At 32.7% G+C, this 27,387-nt stretch overlaps 1 protein-coding gene across 1 annotated transcript; it reads right to left on the bottom strand.

Annotated features, from left to right (window-relative positions):
* Nucleotides 1-66: 66 nt before the first annotated feature.
* LOC149417968 (uncharacterized) lies at nucleotides 67-26,701 on the bottom strand. Its single transcript, XM_089639873.1, has 8 exons — nucleotides 26,648-26,701; nucleotides 17,772-17,863; nucleotides 17,499-17,693; nucleotides 12,398-12,581; nucleotides 11,420-11,575; nucleotides 7,580-7,687; nucleotides 5,329-5,521; nucleotides 67-116 (listed from the first exon to the last, which is right to left on the bottom strand). Exons 1-8 carry the CDS (start codon nucleotides 26,699-26,701, stop codon nucleotides 67-69), a joined length of 1,032 nt encoding a protein of 343 aa, XP_089495999.1.
* Between the last annotated feature and the right edge of the window lie 686 nt (nucleotides 26,702-27,387).

Raw genomic sequence — 27,387 nt, forward strand, 5'->3', positions numbered from 1 at the left:
TACTGTCTTGAAAACCATAGGTACAGTGATAAGACATTGTTTTTCTGATTATTTTGGTGTCTTTTTCTATGGAAGTTTTGCTATGATCGAGCCATCTTCTCCCCGAAGGCTGTAGCCTGGAATCATTCAGCTTATGTTTATTTTAAATAACTTTTGAAGCCATGAGCTTTGGTTTTTCTTACGTCTAAGTCTTCCATCAACCTTCCTCTGGTATTCAATTGGGTAAAATAACCCTGGACAGATAATGTTACTAATTATTTTGGTTTATCGAATTACCAAAAATTCTTAAATTTTGGTAGATTTAAAAAGGTTAAAATTTTACATTATGAGGCTCGCCGACATTCATTGATTGACTTAGAAGTGAATCAGACTGAAGATAACACTGATGATAGCCAACCTCCGATAGGAGAAATAACACAGGAATCTAACACATACATGGCTGAATAGATAGCTTTTTACTAAATTCAAATACAATGTAAATAATTTGCAGGTTTTTTGTAGGAATTTTCCTAAGCAGAAGAAACACCCTATCCAGTGATTGTTCTTCCATCAAATTCAAAACCAAATATAGAATTTAGAATCCATCTTGTAATTTGATCCATATAATATGGGTGGATTTAATTCCAACGTCAAATGCTTTCAGGATGATACGAGTATGCTTGAAATGATTTTCTTCAGGCGGAATAATACTTATCGAATATTGGTACAGTCGTACCTACTCGTATTTACATAGGATTACTCGCACAAGCATTTTACCCAAAATAATGAGATTTTTTGCTTCACTTACGTTAAGTGATACATTTGTGAAACGCTTTTTACTCATGAATTTGTCGGAAAGTTTCAAGATATTTCATAAAATACGAATTATGCAAATATTATTCGTAGTCATAAAGAAGTGGTTGAAAGAAATTTTAATCAAAAAATTTGTGAAATCTTATTAACTTCAATATTTTTTTCATTCGCGCGTTTTTTAGTCAAAATAAAGGTTAATACAAAAAAAAATTGTACGTGCGACGATCTAAATTTTGAATACAATTTCTGAAAAAAAAATTACATTAATATGTTCTATAATTATGTTCATAATTATGTTCACATTATTCATTAAATAATACTCACCTTTTGAGATATCACCGAAAATTATTCGAAAATCTGAAAATTTGTAATAAGTACCTATGTGACATAGGTACTTATTAAAATTAATTATTACTTATAAAAAATTCTGTGACCAGAATTGTATGAAAACTATAGTAAAGTACTCTTACCGTAGGAATAGTCGACATCGACAGTCCCGTGTGTAGGACACTCGACTAGCGTCGGACGGGTCGAGCTCAATACTCGTAACGGGAACCTACATTTTACATTTTCAAAATAAGTTCTGTTTAAATATTTTATTTATTAATCCTAAGTTTAGCTCTGCTGATAATTTACAAACACACACAATATTTATAACACGACAATTGTTATTTATAACACAAACATTGTTATTTATAACACAAACATTGTTATTTATAACACAAAAATTGTTATTTATAACTCAAACATATGTGTGTGAATTCTACCAAATAGGCATAATTTTACGTTTTGGTAATGAACATTTTTATGTTAGACAGTTGTAGAGAACGAGATTTTTTCTTTCTTGATATTAGTGTCTAATTTTGATCTTGAAGAAAAGTAACACTAAACTTACTAACTAAACTTTAGACATATTTGTATTATTTATCCTTTACATAAAGTTGTTTTATAAAATAACAGATAAAGTAGAATATTTGAAACCTTTGTAATTTTAAACAAAACAAGCATTTCGGGAGAATTGATTGCGGTAGTGTTACTCAAATTGATAGATGATTATTCTTTACTAATAAAAACTATGAGTAGTTTTCCTGGGTTAAAAATTTCATTATTTTTAGGTTAAACAACTGAAAGTCTGCAATTCAAAATAGTTGATAAACAGAAATACCTACTTAAGTGTGATAAATAAAAGGAAAATATCGCATTAAAACTGATTTATTAAAATTCTTTCATAGTTAAACAATATATTATTTACGCACGTGAAATAAATTGAAAAACTTTGGCAAATTTACCTTTTTGTTTTTCTTTCGATAATTCAAGCCGCTTATAATTTATTATGGCTTTATTCCGTTACTTTTTCGAACATCTAATTTTGTAGTGAATTAAGTATTGTTTTTCCGAATGAACAGCAAATAAAATATTTCTATGATACTGAGAATTGATGCTCCAAAGAATACTGCTGCAGTCCCACCTATAAATACTGAAAGTATTGTTGAAAACTTTATTATATTATATTATATTACTTCGATTGTAAGGTCAATGAAGATATAAACTGATAGAAGTGGGTAGTAGGCGTATCTGTGTGTCGGAAAAAAAGCATTTTTTTCCCTTACTTCTAGTGAAATAGTTGAAACAATTTCAAAAATCGCAATTCTTTCTTGAAGAGATTTAATCACTGTCATCAATAGGCGGAGGCCTTACAGTTGAACGACAGTTTAATGTAAATTGTAAATGGTAATTTGTTAAATTAATAATTGAAAATTGTAAATTGTAAGTTGAAAAGAGTAATGTGTAAATTGTCAATTGTTAATTGATAATTGTTAATTGTAAATTGTAAAGTGTAAAGTGTAAAGTGTAAAGTGTAAATTGTTAATTGTTAATTATTAATTATTTATTGTTAATTGTTAATTGTTTGTTGTTAATTGTTAATTTTAAGCGAAACGTTGGGAAATATATGACTGCTAACATCTGGTCACCGAAAACGGCTAATGCCAAAACAATAACGTGTCGAATCTGAACGGTGTTCTTTCACAGAGAAGATCTACCACACTTCTAGAGAGTTTCTGTTCATTGTGTAAGATAAATGTAAGATATATTTACCAACGTGGTCCAAGGGTGATCTCACTACTATTCTCCTATTTCTCACAGTTGGTATAAATTCCACATAAATTGATATCAAACTTCCACGATCTATTAATTCATCCGTCAATGTACCCATGTTTGGTCTGAAAAAAAAATACCCGCAAGAAGAAGATAGACTCAAGAAACTAAGAATACCGACGTTAAAATATAGATAAAGAGAAAGGTGTGACTTGGTTAAAACTTTCAAAATTTTATCTAAAAATTAAATTGCCCTTCACCACCAGCAAAAATATAAATCTCCGTGGACACACAAAAAAAACCTTTTGCACCCAATCCCAGGAAACAAATAGAGTATTGGATGCATGGAACACACTTCCACAATATGTCCTGGATTCAACCAATTTAAAGCTCGATTGGATTCTTATTTCGAGAGAAGGAGAGGTTAACTTATTTTAAATTTAAAACATCTCAATTACTGTTAAACTTATTGTGAAATCAGATATGAGCGCATCAATAGAATGCTGCCTACTAATTAAATAATAATAAATAATAAATGGTTGTCAAATGAGATTTTACGTGAATAAAAAACATTAAATCTCCCGTAGCAAGGAAAGTCCAAATAAAGACAACGATTTTAGATTTGGAAAAATAATCTTTACTGAACCTTTAAGAGGAACTCATAAAAATTCCAAAGTTGCCTGTAAAATTATTTAAAAATAGAATTTTTTAACATGTTCACAGCCAACTCAGCCGTTTGGCGGAGTTCGAATCGATCGTTTCGAGAAACTTCGTACCCGCCAATTGGTGTGTGCGTCAATATTACATTCAATTTTCAGTGATAATCCGGCAACACTCGCGACGTGTTATTTTTACGATGGTCTTGTGCTTGAATTAATCAAAAATTGTTGTTCGCATGCAGTTTCTGACTAACTACTCTAGTTTTAAAGTTACAGCGTGTTGAATATGGGGGACACAATTTACATATTGGATTTTTCCAAGCCTTTACTATCCAAGGTTGACAATTAACATGTTAATGGGCCATACTTTACAATTTTAAATATAAATAAATAGAATAACAAATTTTAATCTTTTGATTAAAAATATTATTTAATTTTGTTGGGTATTTTGGCCAAAAACAAAATTTTAGATTTGTATGGAAAAGTCCGCACAGCCCTTCTCCTGAAAACGTCCATCATCTTGAACCAGAAATCGAACGTACAAACAAAATTACAGACAGAGAAATGCAAAATGTACGGTGCTTTTATCCGGAGTTAGGCTTCTTCTTGAATGGACACAACCCTCACACGGAATTAGAATATCCAGGCGATAATAATATTAATTTAGTTCCCAGTTCAAATCAGCTTTCATAAAAAATGTCATATTTATAAAATTTAAGTGAAACATGAAAAACAAGTTGTATAAATATATTTACTTGTTTTGAAGTACAACAACTTCATACTCTGGCTCCTGGCACGAAGGAAGACATTTGCACTGAAAATCGAACTCATCTTCGTCACCTTTTTCTGAAAATAAATCTTTTCTTATTTCCAAGTAATTTATGAGCTACCTTTACAAATTTATCAATGAGCCTAGAATTTTATTATATTTTTCGAAGTCAGAAGCTAAATACCTCATTCATCTTCCGAGAAGATTATTCAGGTCAAAGGCTTAATCCGAACCAATAATACTTTCTTGAAATCTTTTCAATAGGTTGATTTTTATGTCAAATGATTTATATTGTATAGTAAAGTGTTCCACAAATCGAATTACCGAAAAATGTCTTAAAGTTTATACCTACGAGATATATTTGTAAGACAAATTAGGCCATTTATGTCACACATTGGTTCTCGATCTGAAAGAAAAAAAATAATACCTACATATTATCTAGTTGGAGGGAAAGTTTTCCTAATTTATTTTGATTTTAGGAAAGATAGTTTCACTTGTGATGCATCAAAGAACTTAAGCCAATATAATTTTTTTTAAAGTAACGTAAAACTAAAGATATTTAGAATTTTCACTGACTTTGATTTATTTCATATGAATTGTTAGAACTTTACTGGAGAAACAAACTAGAATTTCACCCCCAGGGGAACATAGCGTGTAGGCGCTGCATTAATTACACCGGAAGGCAAAAAAGTTGGTCATTACAAGCGACCTTCAGTTTATACTACTAAAATAATCTAAAAACTGATATGATGTAAAGAGAGAGGTATGCAGTGTGCTCAATGCATTTGATCATTTTAGTATTTCTTCGGAATTTTTAATCATATACAATAATAATTTCTTTAATATTTTTTACAGCCATAGAATAATAATCTGTTGACTCCTTCCTACAACACGGTTCTCTTTAGGAACTAGTTTCTTTCAATTAAAATAGCTTCCAGTGAGGATCCCCAAATATGTTAAGGGTTTTGTGGTTTCTTTCGTTACATATTCTTATTCTAAAAGTATGTATACCTATCCTGGGAAGCATGTGATGGGTGCAGTTGCACTCCTGCAACTGGCGCAGGGCTCTGCACTGCACGATGCAGGTGGAGTAGCTGTACCGGGAGAACATGGGCGGGAGAAAGGGGATCTCGTGACCGTAGCGACATCCACGCTTCTCTACGTTCACCTTCAACACGTCATCGTCGTTCATTGTCTCTTCGACCTGGAAAATTTAACAGGATTGAAAAAGACACCGATAAAGTTCGTCATTCAATTTTAGAGGCTTATATGGGTACTGCTGCCCCGTGAACTTTACAATTTTGAACTTGAATATTGGATAACCGACACTTCTGTCATAGGTCACTACAAGTGTTTCGCTACGTTTAGTAACAAAACAGGAGTGTCGTGTTCCATGGGTTGAGGTTTTTCCAGGTCTTTCTTGTTATGTGTGTACCCACCAGCTGCTGGCAGGCCGGGTCAGGATAGACCTCTCTGAATCCAACGCCTTGCACCTCTCATTACAGTTGGAGTGATGGATTCATACGCCACAAGACATACTGTCCCCTCAGATTCACACTCATCATTTTCCAGAACTATCTCTCCTTCCTTTATTTAAAAATACACCCACACAGTATCCACAAAGATGACATAAGCCGTGAAGAAAATTATTTTCCTCAGGAAAGTTGTGGAGTAAACAAAAGCAATTGTTTACTGCCGCTTCTGAAATATTTTAATGAGGAGGGTCGGGCTTACTCTTTATCTTAAATAATGTAAAGGTAACATTGTCAAATACACTTGAAGTGATTATGTAGAGGAAATTATAATAGTTCTTACAATTTTTACTATAAAATGACTAGGTACTAGGTAGGTTTTAGGTTTAGGTATAACTTGAAAATATCAAAAATATTCTATACAAAAATACTTTATCATAGTGGAATAATTTCAGCTTTTCCCTTGGTTAGGTATAATGAAATAAATCAAGAAGTATGAAGATTTAACTCATTGTTTACATTCATACGCATAACACAATCATATAATAATATGGATGATTTTCGTGTAAAATATCTCTCACAGTATAATCTAAAAAAAACATAAAATAGAAATACGATATCCTTTAATTTATTTTTTTCACCTTAGCAATAAAATATTTCATGACTATTAAATCAATTTGACCTTTACGGGTTTCATAAATCGCAAACAGCCACATCGCATTTAAATAACAAATAGAAAATTAATATACCCAATGAAATTATATTATTTTTAGCATGGGAAGCTTCTGGCTATCAAGTGAAGCATTAAAGCCTTTGATATATGGGATCCCGTTGGTAATTTATAGCAATCACTAGCATGTGGCTGATGTAACGATTTGAACTTTTGCCAAGACTCCCAAAGCATTCGAGATGAAAACTGGGGCCATAGAATTGAAAATTTTATTCGCTGTTTTTCCAAACCTCAATGGCGTTATTGATGAATAGGATGCGAAATGTCACTGATTAATGCGATGTTGAGTTTGGAGAGGTATGGTGCACGTTGAAATGTACAAAATTTTGTGGAAATATTATTGAAATGTGAGATATTTTGCAGGTTTTCATAAGGTTTTTGATGGAAAATAAAGTATATACGCTATATTTTGTTTTTATGAGGTTCCGTACAAAAGTTCTAAAAACCCGGAGCTGCTGGTTAGAATTTACGCAACCCTTCTTTTCGTGAAGTTTTAATTTTTAATATGAGCAGGTACCGCACAAAAGCCCTAACTTCTCGAAATTGTCTAGAGATTGTGAGACTACGGTATCCCCAATTGGGGTATATTGTGAGGCTGTAAGGCTGTGAAGCAGATGGGGAAGTACCTGGCTATTTAGATCTGGTCACCAAAAATGACTGTAGCCATAAATGGTGATCTTTCACCAGGGCGATACTGAGAGTATGTTCCACTGTCGATAGAGACATATTTTGGTAATTGAAAAAAAAATTACAAACTCATTTTGATTCTCATGAAATCTGAAACCAGGCAATGCTGAAATAATAAAAAAAATTCTTTTAATGAATATTAGTGAATGTTGCAAGTAGAAGGAATTGGGAAAATGGAAGGAGAAGGTTAAAAAAATGTTGAAAATTATCTGATTATTGACTATATTACTAGATATAGCTAAAGCCATTTCGAATGCTAACGTTTGGATTCTGAATTGCTGTCTCTCACCAGGGTATTTAGATTTTTGCTTGTGTGGGTTAAAGGTGTTTCCTCCAGAAATAGAGCGCGTATATTAGGTACATTACAACTTACCTTTAGCCTCAGCAAGTATTCGGATGCAAATATAATGTGAGCATCAATTCCATTTATAAACTTGTCAAAGTTGCCAAAGAATATATCGTCGGGTGAATGCACGTCGATCTGGAAGAAAAAAACTCAATATATTTCTGCATGTCTCATATCAAATACAAATTGATATATTGTGGTCCCAGGCAGAGGTAGTAAACGAAATAAAATGTGTATTGCTAATTTATTACGAATCTCTTCACATTAATGGTAATCCGGTTAAAACATTGGTAAAGATTGCATGTGCATTTGCCCAGATGATGAAATGAGAAATTTTTTTGATTTTCATGCACTCGTGTTCCGACATCGTCATAATATATTCGTAATATACTAAAGTTTTATCACAAAACTAGTTAATTCATTTGTTAAGGCCTGCAATCCCGTTTTTAACCGGATTACGAATAATTTGAAGAGATTCTTAATTTTTTTTTTTTTGTGTAAGTACATCATCGACTATCTATAAAAAATGTAGGTAAAAATCTTCCTTCTCACATGCCTTGTATGAACATAAAAAAAGATAGAAGATTTTATGCTGCGTATCTACAAGAAAAAAATTTCCGCGAATTATAGGAAAGGAACGAAGCAACCACAAACGGCGCAAACCGCCGCTTATAGGCATTATTTTCAAATGTAAAACTATGGAGTTTCAAATAATAAATTAACTCCACACAGATGTTATGTAGAAAAGTAGGTTAAAGTAGATATTGTCAGGTATAAAGTGCATAAACTTATATTTGAAACTTATTTATTTATTAATAATGGCACAAAAGGGCACAGACCGTCAGTGCTCATAATATTATGTATATAAATAAAAAAATATTTTTTCGTTTTCCTACAGTCATTCGATATATGACATATGCGCAGACGCTATAGAGGTTATCTTATAAAATAAATATTTCAATAACATAATCCAATTATAGGTACACTGGCACAGAATGGAATCATCCCTTGGCAGCGAGGACCAAGGTCATCGGAGAGGAAAATATTTTAACTAATTTATATAATTTATTTGAAACAATATTAAAATTGAGAATACCATCGATTAAATGAATTTTGGAAACGATATTACGAATTTTTTTAAATAAATTTATAATAAATCAAATTTAATAATGTTATAATAATTATTAAGTTCTGCAAGTATTTCTGTTATTTTTACAGTTTTTAATGTGACAGCTATTTCGGCTTTTGAGGCCATTATCAAACTGTGGATATAATTTATTTATTTTAAATTTATTTAAAAAAAATAAATGGAGTTCTACGAATTAAACACCAAAACAATAAAAAGATATTACGAATACTAAATTGATCAACCCTTTTAAATGAATGTCTTGATTCGCACAGTGAAGTATTTTGCCACGAAAGTTGACCAAAACTCTGGAAATATTTTTTTATTTTATTTTATTTAAAAGAAGTATACCCATTTCACTTTCTTAACTTAAAAGTACATATTAAAAATACAAATATTAATGTTTACTACCTAACTTAAATAAGTACATTTTCATTTAACTCGCTGATCTTAAGAGCCAACAGTTTTTTCTTAAATATATTCATCCTATTTACTGATGTCAGGCTATATGTGTACTGCAGTGTCTAGCAACACTGAACGGGCGGTTCGGAAATGCTCGGGAAGGCCGAGCACTTCCGATCCAGTCGCGTAAACTACGGACGATGCGCCGAGCAGCGCCTGACGGAAAACCATCCCCATAGCGAACACACGTTATCAAACCACGATTGTACAGCTCGGTTGTAAATAGCATTTATCGTAATAAATCTGTAAAAGAACCATCAGAGTTTCAATCATCTAACGAGCCTAGAGCTTCAATATAAAGTGTAGTAAACACCAGAAACACTACAGTACACAATAGTGGCCTGTGTTTCTTTTACCACTTTCAGTCTTTGCTGAATGTGTGGATAGTTTGTTATGTTGTCTTTTGTATTGTTCATGTACATATGGTGTTTTTTTATATACGATTCACACAACGACTGCCGGTGAAGTAGTATGGGCAGGGGATATTGTCATTTTTTAAATTGCCGCCATGTGATGTGACTATGGAGTTTTCAGAATATACATATTTTTTAGTATTGAAACACTTTTATGACTATTCCAATCCAGTTCCTACTTATATTGCCCTCTCCCTTGTTTATTCCATTTCCTTTAAAGTCTTACCTTTGAACAAAAGAAGTAAGAAGATTTGAAAAATAGAAGGCAAAAAGCAAGTGTCTTTCGTTTTAATTGATGTTATTTTCTTCGTTGCATATCGTTGCATATTTGTCGCTTCCTCGTAATAATTATTGGAAACAGTATAACTTTTCAGCCCCAATCATAAAACATTAAATAAATATTGTATATTATCGAGAAAAAAACCATTCATGTTGTGAAACAATAAATATTTGTGATACAAAAACCGTTCGTTTTGTGAACCAATACTAGATGTAAATCTACAAACTAAAGTGCTAAGAACTTCCAATTGAAGCCACAACATTCACAAGTTAAAGACCTTCTTTCTACTCCTACTTTTCTATGTGATAAACCCGATTGTTCATTCTTATTTTCTCGTTAAAAATTACAGTACATTCGTAGAGTACCAACCGTATCGGTACGCAACACATATATTATTTGTCTTTTTAACAAAGTTAAAATTTCCGACTTATGTCCAACTTTCTCCTCAGAGGAACTCTTCTGTGCATCGTTACGCAAAGATAAGCTAACAAACCCTAAACAAGTGCTAACAATATTCATTATGAATTGGTGGGAAATTTTGGTTAGCCGCGTACATTGTACGTTATCCTTGTTTTACAGTACACAAATACATAGTATCCAGATATTATTGTTTCAAGTGTATTTCATTGTTCACGTACAGCATGTTAATTGCTCATCAAGCAGGTATAAGCTTTACATATTGAGAGGTAACCAGCTCTAAATCTAGCGATCAAAACTTCTGTAATGATTGTAGTACCTTCTCCATCATGTAATATTATTATGTAAGCGATATAATTTAAGATAAATATTCTAAATTATACATTGAAGAAATGGTATTACTATCAGTGGCACAGAGTGTGAAAGTTTTTCTTGAGTGACAGGTAGGTAGGTACCTAATTTTTTTTGCGTGACAGGTAGGTAAGTACGTAGGTCGTAAGTTTTGACTGTAGGTTAAATATACTGACTGTTGCAAATTTACCACTACCTTGCTTTCCAACTGAGAAAGGTTCTATTTAAAGTAGGTCATAACGCGAATTAGTAGTTTTACTATTACTGTATAAATCTCAAACCTTTTCTATAGATCCCATCAAATGTACAAACAATATTAGAAATTCAATATTTGACTTGTACTTAAAGGCATTAGGAGGGTTTTAAAATTTTCTTTACCCAACAATAACCTAATACTCGCAGTGATAGGACGTATTGAAATTATAAAAAAATAGGACCATCTGCTATTGTGGAAATATAATAGGGTTTAAAGTTGATGCGTGTTTTTTGGTGTTATTTGGAGCGGTTAATGACTGACTAACAATTTCCTCGAGTAACCATAAAGTCTGATGCATGATAAAGCATTTTCTTCTTGTAAAACTTAAAAAAAATCTTTTTCTGTTTCAAATATTTGTTTAGAAATGTCTAATATTGTCTTCAATAATTAATTATTATTATTGTGTACAATTATTTTCACGATGTAGAAACCTCTTGAATGAAAACAATTATTTTAAAATAGTTTTTTTATATGTTTGTATACGTATATATGCGTAATCTTTTATCGTTCTGTATAAATACACACAAGTTTAAAATGATTACATACTTATAGAATCGCTTACCATAACCGTCTCCATGGCAGTGAATTTCAAATAGCCCGGCCCCGTGACCCGATTGGACAAATGCATCCTCTCCCCGCCAAAGAGTTTAGAGTTGAAAACAAAACACTGGCCGTACTCGGTGAGCATGGTCATAAATCTCTCGCAACAGTCGAAAGCCTGCAAAGATAAATTAATATTAAACTTACTGCTGAAGGCAATAATAATTAAATAGCGCACCGTGGAATCTGCGAAATTTTCATTGGACTAAAATGTTAAATAATACGCTTTGTATGCGGTACTTAAACGTTTTATTCCGTTCATATTTGCATTGTGGTTTTGTTATGGTTGCAATTTAAAATTTATCATAACTTTTTACGGGTGTACTTAAAAACGGTAGTACTTAAAGTTTTTGCGATGTAGTTATCATTTACGTTTTTTTCAATCCCTCCTTGGTTTGTGATTGGGTTATCTTGTATTTGGTGACTCTCACAATTTTTCTCACAAAGGTTAAAAGGAATTTTTTGAAAGTAAGAATTAAGAAGCAAGAAGTAAGTAGTAAGTAGTAAGTAGTAAGTAGTAAGTAGTAAATAGTAAGTAGTAAGTAGTAAGTAGTAAGTAGTAAGTAGTAAGTAGTAAGTAGTAAGTAGTAAGTAGTAAATAGTAAGTAGTAAGTAGTAAGTAGTAAGTAGTAAGTAGTAAGTAGTAAGTAGTAAGTAGTAAGTAGTAAGTAGTAAGTAGTAAGTAGTAAGTAGTAAGTAGTAAGTAGTAAGTAGTAAGTAGTAAGTAGTAAGTAGTAAGTAGTAAGTAGTAAGTAGTAAGTAGTAAGTAGTAAGTAGTAAGTAGTAAGTAGTAAGTAGTAAGTAGTAAGTAGTAAGTAGTAAGTAGTAAGTAGTAAGTAGCAAGAAGTAAGAAGTAAGAAGTAAGATACTGGAACTGTAATTGTATCTTTATGCACAATTTGCATTGATTGCTCGGAGAAAAGACCTAGAACATTATTACCTGATCCCTCCAGGAGCATCGCAGGATAGTCTCGTTACATGGAGCCTTCAGTTTGTACATAATCGATGTGAAATCCCGTGGACATTTTAACTCTTTGCAATCGGAGCAGCTTCTACAGTAGCGACCTCTCTTGAAGAAGATAACATCTTCGTAGAAGGCCGCCAATTGAACAGGGACATTGTTTCTGTAAAAAATTCAACAGTAATAGATACTGAAGACGTCAATGATACGTAAATGTTATGTAGTAAGTTTAAGGATAGATATGGTCATCCAACCATTGTTTTAACCTGTTTATTTCTAAATTTGCGCTTCGATATGCTTCTTCCCAAGAATTTTTTTATGATCTTAATTGTGTGTAAAGATATTTTTTTCCAGTTTTCGGAATCGATATCATTTAATTTCTTGCCGATTCTCGTAAGTTCATTATTATTTTTTCTGTACTTGGGTGTATTTTTAAAATTTTCAGTTTTCGTTTCTTGTGAAGTTTCACAATTAATTCTTCTTCCCCATCTCCTTACCCACCCACCATCTTTAGTCTTATAACATACCCAAACTGGGGATGGCTTAGTCTAACTGGCTCCAGGTGGATGGGGTCAGTTCGGTATTCACATGAAAGCATTATTTTGGAATATCTGACAATTGCCAAGTTCGACTAATTTTTGCAAAAACATTCCATTTTAGTGGAGCGATATCAGTCGTTTTTTGGAAGATACATATTATGAGTATTACATTTTGAATGTTATGAAAGATATTTACACTAATTTATGACATGACGTAGAGAACTGTCTCTCATTTGTATGAGTACTAGAGTGGTTGTAGACTGGTTTGAAAACCTGAAAACAAAGTATGGAGCACCTTTACGCTTTAAAAGACTGCATCCGAGCTGACTATCGTCTCACACTGGTCTTTTACATCATTTGAACTTATTCATGTTTTCCGACCAACAACTAGCAAAATGTAGTATTCTATCGCAAATATTGCCACCTATTTGGGGCTATTTATTTGTTCAGGGAATAGGCATTATATTCAATAGACAATTTAAGTCTGTGAAATGTTATTCGTATGAGCGTTTGCTCTGACTCATCAGTTTTGTGAGGAATATTTGCTTTGACAGATTAATTTCAGGAAATTTGATTACGCGTCTCAACGAAATTTCCAGTAGCTACAACACACGCGTTTAAAATATCACACAATAAAATAATTACCAATTTACAAAAAATACTTAACGATTATTCCATTCCGCCAATCAATAATCATAAAATGAATTAACCTGTCATTATTAAGATAATATCACGAAGATAAGGAGATAGTTTGATTTAGCTGTAGTTTTTTTTACACGATATCAGCTATTCTACAATACAAACGTAATTCCATTAAAATTTGGATGCTAATTTTGATTGGTGAGTTGTTCAACAGCAGAGCATACTTTGCGTAATATTTTCACAAATATTAGACATAATTTTAGAATTCAGAGCATTGTTATCATATTTACAACCATTAATTATTTAATTATAATTGAAATAACAAGGCGGCCTCGTTCTATGAGTAAAGACAAAGCATACAATCTTCTATTACTCTATAGAAATTCTGTGCGCCTCTATTGTGAATTAATAAGCTATAGATTGTTAGCTATAAGTTATTGTTTGCTCTATAGCCACGAAACACAATACGGCACAACTACTGTGCCGGTAAATTGAAAGACAATATTGGCAGAAGATCTGTGCTTCTTTGTAAACGTTAAATTATAAATTTTCTCTCATGGTTTCGATTGCATTGTATTTTTACCATTCTTTTTGTCGTAGTAGGAAAAATTTCAATATTTCAACCGATTATTTGAATTAACGAAGGCGCCGCATAAGGATTTCAGTGATTTATTATGCTAATCAATAAAGCTCTTTTTTCTGGAGTTAGCGTGAGTTGAATGTGGCAAACTCTAATTGGAAAAAATGCAATAATTACAGGCGGAGATGGAGTATGATGCATTTGATTAATTGGAAGATCATAGTTTTTCACATTTTTATAATAAATATGACTAAAGTTAAAGCAAGAAATGTTTAGTTATGAACGCTGGTGTTTTTAAGTATTTGCATGGAAGTAAATGTGTTATTCACTGGTACCATATTACCTACTTACAACTTCCACGCTTGAACAAATAAATACATTTTGAATTTATTTTTTTATAGCTTTGAGTTACATTATTATAATAAATATTTCTGTTACTAATTTGAAGCTGCTTGCATTACAATAATAAATATTGAAAAAAAATCATTTTAGATTAAATATTTCGACCGACGACGCACCGCTAAACAGCTGGGTATCGATTTTCCAATCTAGGACGCTCGCAATCGCGCAATCGAAAGACCATACAAGACCGACATTCTTATGCTCGACAGTCTCGTCGAAAGTTACATACGCCAAACGTCAAAAGTCATTCCACTCGAACAACGAGTAGATTGAACCACACGTTGTTAGAGTGGAATGATTTCGTCAATAATCGAAGCCCTGGACCGATGGTCCTAGTGCTCATCGCGGCGCAGCAAATCGCGTATCACTACAAATTTCATTCGTTGGCCTTATCGACCAACGTACACGATTGACGTATGCGACCGACGTATGCGTGGCTCTACTTCCAGCCGTGGTGTTTTAATCACATAACAAACACGATTAAGTGCAAATGAGCATAATATTTGGGTTTTCAATTAGTTAATATTTATCATTGTGTTGTAACTTTTTCTATAAATTATGACATTTTTAAGATCGATTGATCTTGAATTTCCAGTTGTATTCCAAATAATAAATCTAATATTCTTAAAACATGTATATTATTCCAGGCCACCGCCCTTAGAATTTCCTACACTACTTTATATTCATCTTCCATCTTTCCTGCAGTGAATGGATTTCGCTAACGCATTTGATTATTCTATATTCAATATATATTGGTTTCCGTTATGTACGGTTTGCAAGAATTCATTCTCCATGCTCATAAAAATATAGAACTCTCTGTCACATGCGTGCATATCAATCCAAGACATACACGATTCCCCCACAAAGGTTTCTCGAGTTACATACTTTACTGAAGTTAGATTTTATTCCATATTTACTTCAAAATGACAGAGACACTAAAAACTTATCAACATTGAAAATCTGTTATTCTTATTTAGTTCGAAGTCAAGTCGAATATAATTCGACTATCTCACCTTAAAATACGCTCCAATTCCATTGAAAAAAATCACCATAAATTTCTAAGATATATAAACTTTAAGCTCGGTCTACTTTAAATTACAACAACTTGATGAAAGAATTAAAATTATTTATACTCTCTGATAGAAGACAGGATAGGAGTCATGTAGATACTCAATCGAACAATAATTTCGTAGAAATTAGATTAATAGTGTTCAACCGCACGGAATATAGTTACAAGAAGGATATAGTAACACACTTCAATAATATAATAACTAAGATAAGCTTAATACTATTCTTCTGCATTGAATTTCTATATAACTAATTGGAAACTGTAAATGCCCGTATGTGCAAAGAATATATAAATAAATAATTATTTAAATGTACACAAAAGCCAAGATGTTTCAGATGAAAACTGGCAAGCACATAAAAATACATAAACTGAATCACAACAAGATGATATTATATGTCACGTAAAAGATTTCCTAGACTTTTGCTAACCAAGACAAAAATAACTGCCAAGTGCTTCCTAAAACATGCAAAATTGTGTTGAATATATCAGAACTGACTCCTCCGAGATATAATTGTTCTTTGAATTTGCATAATAGTGGAGGGCAAAAGATAATTTGATTGACTTTGGGTTGAGGAAATAATTGTTTTCAAGGGGCTTGACGCTTGACGGGAAGAAAGGTAACAAAGTTTATGAATTGCAATGATTTGGGATAATCCAAATCAGAATTTATAATCTTGTACAGAAATTTAAGATCAAGTATCTTTATTCTGTCTGCTACTTGATTAGGCAATTTGAATCACTTGGATTATTATTATAATCAATTACGGGTGCTCTGGGCGATTTTTTCCATCCAAATACATGGTCAAATTATGGTAAAGTTACATCTCACACGTTTCACAACCAAAATGAAGAATCTGATCTTATTATTATCTTAATTATTGTGGTGTTTAGGATTGTTGTAAGCCGAAGTGGCGCCCTCTGTTATTTTCAAAAATAACTGTTAAGATTTAGATGTAGTATTTTAATATTGTAACATATTGAAATTTTTTAATTTCAGAAATATATTTATTTGACAATTTAATTTCAATTTAAAAAAGAAATCATTTCGGTGGTATGTGAGTGGAAAAAATTTCCTCTATTATTCATCAATAAGAAGCTACAATTTATTCTTGATATTATCATTGACCGATTAACTCGATCTGGATAAGTTGTACACCAATCGACTATACAAGAATTGAATATGAGAGTTATTTAAAGTAGTAAGTTGAAACCTTCGGTAATCCTGTAAAGAAAAATAAATGTATTCATGTTGTTGTAGATTTCTATAAAAGAACTACAGCGGGCTTAATTTTCCAGTCAGAATTTTTGATTGGAGCTCAGCGAGACGTGACTGTTGATGAATTGAATAACGTTAGGTATTGACATTGCGAGCTTATTGCAAGCGGTAAAATAAACATTTTTCAATTTTCTTTTGATTCATTCATGAATTTGTTAATTTTTGTTGCACGTAATTTATTGTTAGTTCTGTTGTACCCTTTATTTTCCTGTATTTTTTTAGATAAAACTAATTGTAAATCATTGTGAATTTCACTTTCAGGCTAGAAATGGACGGACTGCTACAGGAAGTCTATCTCGTCATCTTCAATCTCACTTTATTTATCTCACGAGAAAGGGGCGTTTCTACGACTGATTCTTGGGTTTGACAGCTCAGTTCTGGAATGATTTTCCGTAACTTTCTCACTCCTACAATATGAGTCTCTCCAACACCCAGGTTCAATCAGGTTCAGGTGTTCGTATAATTCTCATAAAAAAATCACTGCCTTTCGTGTATTTCGTATATCGACTACTTGCTGGAAAGCAATCCATTCGGTTATTTTTTTAGAAAAAGGCGTTGTTTCAAATACTCACTCTTCGTAGAAGTCAATGATCTTATCAGGGTCAGTAGCTTCGCAGACTGTAACTGCCGGAAAGTCAGTGCTCCAGTGAAGGCTGCTGGTCTCCGGGACAAAGGAGAGAGACTTGTTCTCGAAGAAGTCGGCCGACTGCTCGAGGACCCAGAACAGACCGAAGATGGAAAGACTCACACAGATCATCCAGAATATTCTGAAAAGTAAATGGTAGTTACTCGAAAAAAAGGAAGAAAGGTTTGTGTCAATTCTGATTAGATAGAAGTTGCTCGACCCAACAAGCTTCTTGCTGGATGTTGCGGATTTCACTCCGTACGCCACAACCCACTTCTTCAAACTACTGCCGAGTTGCTTGTCGCTGTGTTCCTGATAAAAAAGATAACTTAAGTTTAAATTGTTTTATATTTCTGCCTGTAGGCCGAACATGTGTATATCTCGTTGCTGACTAGAATAAATTGTGTCAGTTATCGATTTATTATACATAAGTATGAGGTAAACTTCACCCTTGTCTGCATTATTATAATGTTTATGATAGCGTTTTAATCTAAATTCATATATGATTTGAATAATATTATGCATTTAAAACGAATGGTAACAAATAGTGTATCAGAGATAAAAACATTCACATTAAAATGGAATTATTACTGAAACAGAACGAATTCCTCATAATAACGCATCGAATTTCAACCGTCGATTAAGTTAGGTTAGGTACGGTTTCGTATTACTTTTGTTTCATTAAAATTATGAAAGCACGAAAGTTACTAATTCAAACAGGAAACTATCATATTAAAAGTTTCACATCGATACGAGCGCATAAACATCAAATATTCAGGAACAAAATGTACCAATTAAACCAAACCTTTTAAAACAGCCAATAGGTTGTGTGGACCAGATGAACCTCATTCCATGAAGGCTGCTATGGTCCCCAAAGTAACACAGGCGATTCCAAAAAGCAATTACCAAACTTTTGACTTGCATTTAAAATATTTATGAATTTCGCAACTGGCAATAATTGTTATGGGAAACTTCCCTCCGGCCTTTGTCGCGTCGCAATGACGTGTTTTGTCGCTTCTTCGTGTGTTTGGATATTTATAATGACGGTTGGGGGATGATCAGGGTTGTGCATTACAAAATAACAACACAATAAACTTTTCTAATATAAAATAACTGCCGAGGTGGAAACAATTTGTTTTATGCAAACTGTGAAGAGATGCAGAACTTTGTGATCACTCGAAGCACGGAAAGGAGTACGTGTATTTTCAAAACGTTACAAATTTATCGAGAAAAGGCGTAGAAAAGTGTTGCATAATTGAGTTTCCGTTTTGGTATAGGCGACGCGTTTACTATTTGATTTGTTTGAACTTACTCATAAATTTATTTTTAGTATATTACCAACTTAAAAAAATGAAATCGCAAAGTCTGTTAGAAAGGTATATGCTAGGATATTATCTACTAGAAGACGTTGGAAAATAATCAAGTATTGCAGAGTGCGTCTAATAATTAAATATGGCAGTTACTTCAATCTGGAAACATCTGAAAAGAACTCTTGATTCTATGTTAAAACGGACTATCCCTTTTTTTAAATTGCCGGCAACCCGGGCGTTTATTGCAATAACATGATCAATAAGGATTGAGAATTAGACAAAGAAGGGATTGCTAGTAACTTGCTGATGCATGCCCTTTTTTGTGTAGTAACCATGTGTTGAAATGTTTAAGTAAACTGTTTAAGTGTTTATGAGTGTTGGAGTAAGTGGTTTCTTTCGATTCTGATTCGTGCTTTTTGGCAAATGTTGAATTAATTTTTGGCACTTGAAGTTGATTCTGTGATTTTGCCATTGTGTTATGTGGGTGAATTACGTGGCATGGTGAGGATTTTGCGCAGTTTATTTGAATGATCTTTTTAATGAATAGTTTCCTAATATCTAGTATATTATTTGTAATAAGAATATTTTCACTGTTGAGGGGTTTAAAAAACTTGTCAGTGGCTCCCCCCCAGGCGCATAAACCGTACGTTAAAAGGCTTTGACATAGCGCGAAGTAAACATTTTTTATTTGTTTTTGTGACATGATGTTTCTTATCGTTTTAAAAATAAATGATAGTTTACGGATTTTCTTTATGAGACTTTTATTTTCAAAACAAACGATTTGCATCTGTAGAACATGGGCGTGATGTGGGGATGTAGTGTTCGTTCAAGCAATATTTCTAAGAAAGATGCACCGAAGTACTGAAACCTTGTTTTATTTTTTTATTTGTACAATAATATTATGCATTTTCAAACAATTCTTGGTAACATGGGCCTCATTTTGGCAACAAAATTTGGGAATATTGTAGACATGCTTAAAGATTCCGTATTAGTTATAAAACGAAATCTTTTTAATCATTTTACTGAGATGTATGAATTCACAACTCCGTAGTGAATACACTTTTGTTTTTTTAGATATTTATATGTTCCTAGAAGCCGGGTAATATTTTGTAAATATCTCAAAGACAAATATAATATTGAAAATTATATATGAAATAATTGACAGACATCTACAATATCAATATTTTACTTAGGAATTTTCATGGACAGTATTAAAATGCGTTCAAAAGTTTTAAAACCTAGTTATGCACACTGCAAATTGCAGTGCACCTGAAGGAAGTTATGATTTCACTGAACTGCTATTGTAGTTGGTCGGATCCTGAGGGTTAATACATATTTAGCTTTCCGTAATCCACAATATTAATTTGAATTTACCTTAATTTAATCAAAAATCATAATTTATTGTAAACTATCTAACACAACTGTCTTACTTGTTAACTACTTTTGTAAAAGCCCATTAGGGCGTAAATAAATAAATAAATAAATAGATACTTTCCTCGCGCTGTCGACTCCATTTTAGAACATTGTAAAAATCAATAAAAAGATAATAACAAATTAAAATAAAATAATATACAATAATCAAGGTGATAATAAAAATAAAATAATCGGCAAATATCTTGAGGTACGGTTGTATGTAATGAATTAATAGTATCGTGTTTAACGTATATATGTATTACCTTTTATGTTCTTGAAATCATTTTTTAATTTGATTTCTGAAATGTATTTTGTTTCCCTCGTATTTGAATGAGTTAAAGATTGTTGAATGCTTTTATTCCCTGGTATTTGTGGTGACTTTGTCCAAAGCTTGTGTTTTCCGTCGGAGATTTTTTGTTCTTTTTTGATGATAGTTTGTTTATCGAATTTGTTTTTTTTTTGTTAAAAATGTAGTTAAGTAGTGTTTTCATGTGTAGTTGACGAATATATAGTACGCCAAACATGTTGAAAATTTGGTCTGGTCAGTCAATCTAGGTTTTTTAAAGTATTACCAAAATGACGGTTGTCTGTGCAATTTCCATATGACCGATAGCTGAGTTTGTTGTTCATCTGCAAATAATAATGATTCTGTATTCTATTATGGGTTGACAAAGTAGAAAATATATTGCTTTAGTTTATGTATGTTTCTTATGTTGAGGAAAATCAATCAATCTGGTTATGGTCAATTATGATTCATAGATATTTTATTCTGTCTGTTTTTTTAGAGTAGGGCAATCGCAGATGTTGGTGTTTATACATTCGAGTATTTTTTATGGTGTTTGTCCTGTTTTTTGTTGTCCCGTGCAATTTATTCTGTACGTTGTGATTTTTTTTTCGATGTGTTAAGTGTAAGCATGTTTGTGTCTAACCATGTTTTCACTCGCGTGATTCCTAATTCTGCTATATTATTAACATTATTCCAGTCCTTAGATTGCAAATGTACCTTGATACCTTCTAGAACAGTAAACAGACACGCCAAAGATTTGTTTCATTTACATTAAAATATCGGTTCTTACATACTCTGCTGTTTAAATAATATTTTTTACTTAAGCAAAACAAAATTACAAAATAAGACGCAAAAGTCTCGATACACAAAGTAATCGTTGTATCCTGATGAAGAAATCATTTGTTTTGAACATGTCGATTATTTTTATTAAATGGTGGTATAAACGAAGCGTTTTATTGCATTAAATTAAATTGACCGCACGAAGTAAATTTGCGATTATTGTAGAAGTACTTTTTGGTAGTTTGACTAAAAGGTACTTTTCTTTAAAATCTTGTTAGGTATTTTTATTGTACATGTTATGTTAAAAATTAACAAGGATTTGATCTTTCTGAGATGCCCCCAACTTACCATTCCATTCGCTTTCCCATCAAATCTATTTTAACAATCCTTGTTTTGCTCATCTTTTTATTTAAAAAGAATTTTTTGCATCTTTACGGATATTACCCAAATACTTATATACTGGTCACCACCAACTACCACTCCTTTGAGACACATAGAGGTATCGCTCTGATCAAATATTTTTATCTCTTCATAAACGGATAACAACGAGATTCCTGCTCAAATAAATTTCTTTGTGTCAGAGTCTCACTCTTAAGGACGTCGCCATAACCTCCTTTATTGTAGAGCGAGCCGCACCAATTTCTTAATAAACTCACCCGTGGAGATAGCCACGTACTTCCTAAATGTCGATAGGTTTTTTATTTCCTACAACGCTCTTACAATTTTTTTGTCATTGCAAATACAAAATATAAACGGTACAATTTTAACGATCTAGACCCCAAACTGTAATAATATAAAAACATGAATAAAATAAATAAATTACCAAATATGACTAGACTATTTACGTGACTTTCATCGGCCTTTCGGCTGTACATAATTTTACCGTACATATGCCTCAGGGATTCTAACATTTATTAAATGAAATAATGCCAATGATTCACATCTACTATTCGTAGGAAGTACCTTACCTTATGAAAATAGATAATGAGGCAAATTAAATATCCGTAATATTGGCATTATATTGGTATTTGATAAATGTTAGCTAGACATTTTTCATGGAGATTTAATCATTCATATCATGTGACAAATATAAATAAAGGTTACCCCGCATGCAATTTGCAAATTAATGACAGTCCATTAATGGCTGCTGATGCTGATGTTGTATCATGAGAATCAATGTTGCATTGAACTAAATGCAGTGTTTGTAGCAAATGCCACGCCATATTTATCAAATAATTGTTCAAATCATGCAATTAAACTAAAGAGCAATTATTTATTTATGAACTGATGTATTTAATTCCAATGTCCCTCGCAAAAGCAGCTATATAATATTTATTCCACAATACTACTCTCATTACTCAACTCAGTCCAAGTTTAAATGCATTTTTTCTTTATTTGATAATTAGGCAAACAGCTGCATACCTTGTCTGAAGCCAGTGGAGCTATGACATCCCCAATAATGATATGTAGTGAGAGGAATAGGAGAAGATTGGTTTGGGAAGTACCTGTTTATTCACATCTGGTCACCAAACATGCCTAAATTTGTTTCAAGTAACATTTCGATTCTGAATGGGTAAAGAAAACTTTTAGAAAAAAAAATTACGTACAGATAAGAGTGAAACAAAATGTTTACAGTAAACAATTTCTATGTCAAATATGAACAAAAAACATTGAAAATCAGTTGGATAAACTTGTCGAATTCTGCTGCAAGCTTAATACGTAAAAAAAAGTCAATAGTTTAGCACATGGTTTCAACTTAATTACGAGTACTACAAGAAACAGCTATTTTGGAATAAATTCGGTTTAGGGGAGTCACTCGAATAACCGAAATTGAATTTGATTTAGACTAATTTAGGGCTGGGAAATCCGAATCTGTAAGAATTAGGTGGGGGTCGGCACTATTAACTGAGTTATAGGGTCTTGAAATTTCGTAAGCGATACATAGGAACCATGTTTTATTTTGTTATCTTGTGTTTTTACGGAATTAAGAAAATTAAATTAATAGTGCTTACAGTTAATAGTGCCGACCCCCACCTAATTCTTACAGATTCGGATTCCCCAGCCCTAAATTAGTCTAAATCAAGTTCAATTTCGGTTATTCGAGTGACTCCCCTAAACCGAATTTTACCCGCTATTTTTGTCGGTGGAGATGGTAAAAGATGCACTAAAGTTCCATTTTCTCTTGATCAAAGATATGTTAAGAGGTAAGGAAAAATGTATAATTTATCAAATTAACCCAAACTAACACCATAAAAACCCATTTTTTCCACGTTTACTTAAACTACAGAACTCAATAGTTGTCTACATTGGATATGAATCAAGTGTTGTTTTTGACTAGCCTTTGCATGCTGGGGAATTCGACAAGTTTACCATCAGATTTAACATTATAAATCGTTGAGTATAGTAGATTCATATAATATTACACTTTTCACAAAATGTGCAAAATCCAATCGCTCTTTTCCATTCTGTTTTTACTTCATTATGCAAAACGTCGCTCAGTATTTGTCTTTGTAAACTTTTCAATATTCGTTTTTTAACTTCTTGAAAATATGTAAGCTTTCCCTCGTTGAAGACGAAATTTCAGCCTCAAATTTAAATAACAAATCAAGCGTGTCCTTAAATATGTAAAACAAGGGGAAAGTTGAAAGTTATTAGGTACTTTCTGACATTTGCGCTTCAGGTGTTTTTAAAAGAAAAAGTATGCTTCGCAAGTGACATCAAAAAGCTAGGCTGTTATGCAGCTTTTGTTCGTGAAGAAATCTTTCTACGTACTTTACATTGTTTCAAGCAGGCTTCTAATTTTAAATCACTGTCACTTTTAATGGTTCATAAAATGAACATAAAAACTTATGTTCTTAAATGATTAATGTTCTTACTTTAAACACATCGGTACTTGCTTAGGTGTTAAAATAAGAATTTACGGTAGACATAAATTAATTTTTATAAGTGTATTTATTGTTATTTTATGCCAGTGGGACTATTGCACACCCTAAAATTTTACGAGAATTAAGGAACTGGGGAAGGAAAATTTGAGGGGAAGAGGAAAATTGGGAAGGATCAGGGTATGAGGACTTTTATTTTTATGTGGATTCTGCATAATAGTCTTCTCTTCATCTGCTTCCAGCAATCTTCGTAAGAGCGAGGTGAAGGAGATGGAGAAGGAAAAGACGAAGGTGGGAAGTACCTGTCTATTCAGATTTAGTCATCAAACACGGCGAAAGCCATTTATTTTTTATTTATTTATATATATAATTTGTACATTTATTTATAACAATTACAGGTAATAAAGCCTAAGACGTTATAATTGTACCATTTATGCAGTGTATATGCAATGCCAAAAATCTCGCAAATGCGCTATAGGACACAAAAAATAAATCTAATTTCTTATCTACCGCATTCAAAAAGCACGTAGCTCTCCCCACAGGTGAGTTCATTAATAAATTAGTGCGGCTTGCTCTACTATATAGAAGATTGTGATGACGTCCTCGAGAGTGAGACTCTGGTACAAAAAAATTTAATTGGGCCAGTATCTCATTATTAGATAAGTGACCGTTTATTAGTTGGAAAAAATATTTAAGCAAAGCAATACCTCTACGTGTCTCTAGGGAGTGGTAATTGGTCATGCCTAATATATAAATCGATGGGTAAAGCCAAGGGTAACGTCCATAGAGCCGCGAGAATAAAAACCTTAAAAATTTTAAAAATTTAGATTTAAAAATTTAGAGCAACGTTTCAATTCTGAATGGTGGTCTTCACCAGGGCGATACTTTAAGTATATTCAACTCGCCGCAAGTATCATAATGAATTAATTGTGAAGTAAAATCAAATAATTTTGTATAATTTACTCGCGTTCACCGGAATTTGAATCCGAACGGGTAAGGCTCTCGATCATTAATTGTACTTAGTATTTGCTAAATATGTCTTGAGGGATTTAAGGGTGATACTACAAGTATTATAAGCACAATTATAGTTATAGTGTAGGTAAAAACATATTAGACACAGATCCGTTAGTTACAACTATAATAGAAAATAGTTTACAGAAAATACTTACATTATTCGCTCAATGGTAAATATTTATTAACAAATAGGTATATTAATTGGTCAATAATTTATAAATAGAACTCAATAAAACAAAGATTATGTAGCTATCTAATTATAATATCCCAGAATTCGAATGAGAAAAATGATTCTTATTTTGGGCATTCGATTTTTATTTGAAACAACCTAATGTAACCAGGTTGAGAACGTTTGTTGCAAAATAAATATTTGTTTACACGACTCGTCTTTTAATGTAAAAAACATAAAAGAAAAAGATAAGCAAAAATCCAATACAACTTCCCAGGTAAACAGATTAAGGAGAAGTTGCCTCGAACATGGATGAGTTTTGAAACAAAGGGAAAAGGTACGGCTAGGTAAAAGAATTCAATGGAATTACGATTGAACTAAAAATACAAGCACACATCTGGGAGAAAAAGTAGCAAATTTCTCAACGTCGAGAGGACAACCTTTGCCCTGAATACAAATATACAAGGTCCCATCCATCTAACAATATATATGAGAATTTTTCCCAACCAGGTGTGTTCAATGAAAACAATAAATTTGATAGAACAGGTAAATGGTGTGATTTTTTAAGGTAACAACCAAATTAAATATTGAAATAATAGAATGATGTAGGCACCTACTTAAGACGTAATATCAACTGAAATCAAAGGCATTGTGTGTTGCCATACATTATTTGTTGACCCGCTGACGTTTTTTAAAGTTTACCAAAAATCTAGCAATACTATTTAAAAGATATACATTAATGGTGTCCCACAGGGATCGGTTCTGACTCCGAATTTGTTTTTGTTGCTTATCAATGATCTTTTCTGTGTGCACCAATTCATTGTTATGCGTATGACTACACTACATTCCTTGATAGCTTTTTGTTAAACAGGCCCCAAAAGGATACTGTTAAGATTTCAGGTACTGAAATATTAATATTGGTGCTTGTCACCCTATGGGTGTGGCAACATTTATTTTTGTGTTAGCGATTGCCGGGGCAATTTCGTATTGCCACGGATTTTAATCGTTCTTCTCTTGTTACCATCCGTCTTGGGCGGGTCGTTTTGGCAAAACGGCGGAGCTGCCAGGTTTTCACTTACATGTGGGTTATAAAACCGCGGAGAGAGATAGCAATATTGGGCTCACCTTACATGAGCTGCCCTACGGGTCTTTTTTATTGTTAAATAAAGACCAATATTCGAGAGCTGGAGTTATTATTGAAGAGTTACTCCAGTCATACTTCCTTGGAATCTGGTGACTCACCACGCCGGATTGCTCTGTCAGGAGAGTGAAGTTAAGATCCTGAACATTGGTCATTCAAGAGCCGGATGATTATTATTTGGATTGATCCATTTTGAGACGGAAGATCATTATTTGGAGTGGTCCAGTCGGGCCTCATCATCATCGGGAGTGGTCCAGTCGGGCCTCATCATCATCGGGAGTGGTCCAGTCGGCGTCCTCATCACCATCATTGGATTGATCAAGCGAGCCTCATCACGACGCTCGCATGCACAGCAAATCAGGTTGTAGCCTTCCTTTCATTGTCCTTTCAAATTCCATTTAAAAAAGCTAAAAATCTGTGTAGATGCCACATTATTTCGTATTGATTATATCGAATTATATTCGGGTGTTCATAATCAGATGCTTTCAAAATAGCATAAAATTGTTGGTGATAATAATTTTATTGTTGTATTCTGCCGAATAACTTTGCTTTGCTTACCTACATATCTAGCCACGCGTTTGCAAGCTTTGTCCTTGCATGCCATAGTATTTTGATCGGTTTCTTTATAATCCATAGTATTATTTTTTTTCACGTCAAACGTCAAGCTGCCGTTTCGAGTTGTGTATTAAGTTTTAAATCAGGTTATTGTGTTATTCGTTTCTAAAAAATGGAACTCGACAAGTTGGTTAGACAGCGCGGGGTGTTGAAAGGTTCATTAACGAGATTTGAAACCTATTTAAGCAACGAAAATGATATTAGGCCCAGCGTATTGTCGTCGAGA

This window comes from Hesperophylax consimilis, chromosome 14 (genome assembly GCF_061612785.1).
Source record: "Hesperophylax consimilis isolate HC1 chromosome 14, BYU_Hcon_1.0, whole genome shotgun sequence".
Taxonomy (NCBI): domain Eukaryota; kingdom Metazoa; phylum Arthropoda; class Insecta; order Trichoptera; family Limnephilidae; genus Hesperophylax; species Hesperophylax consimilis.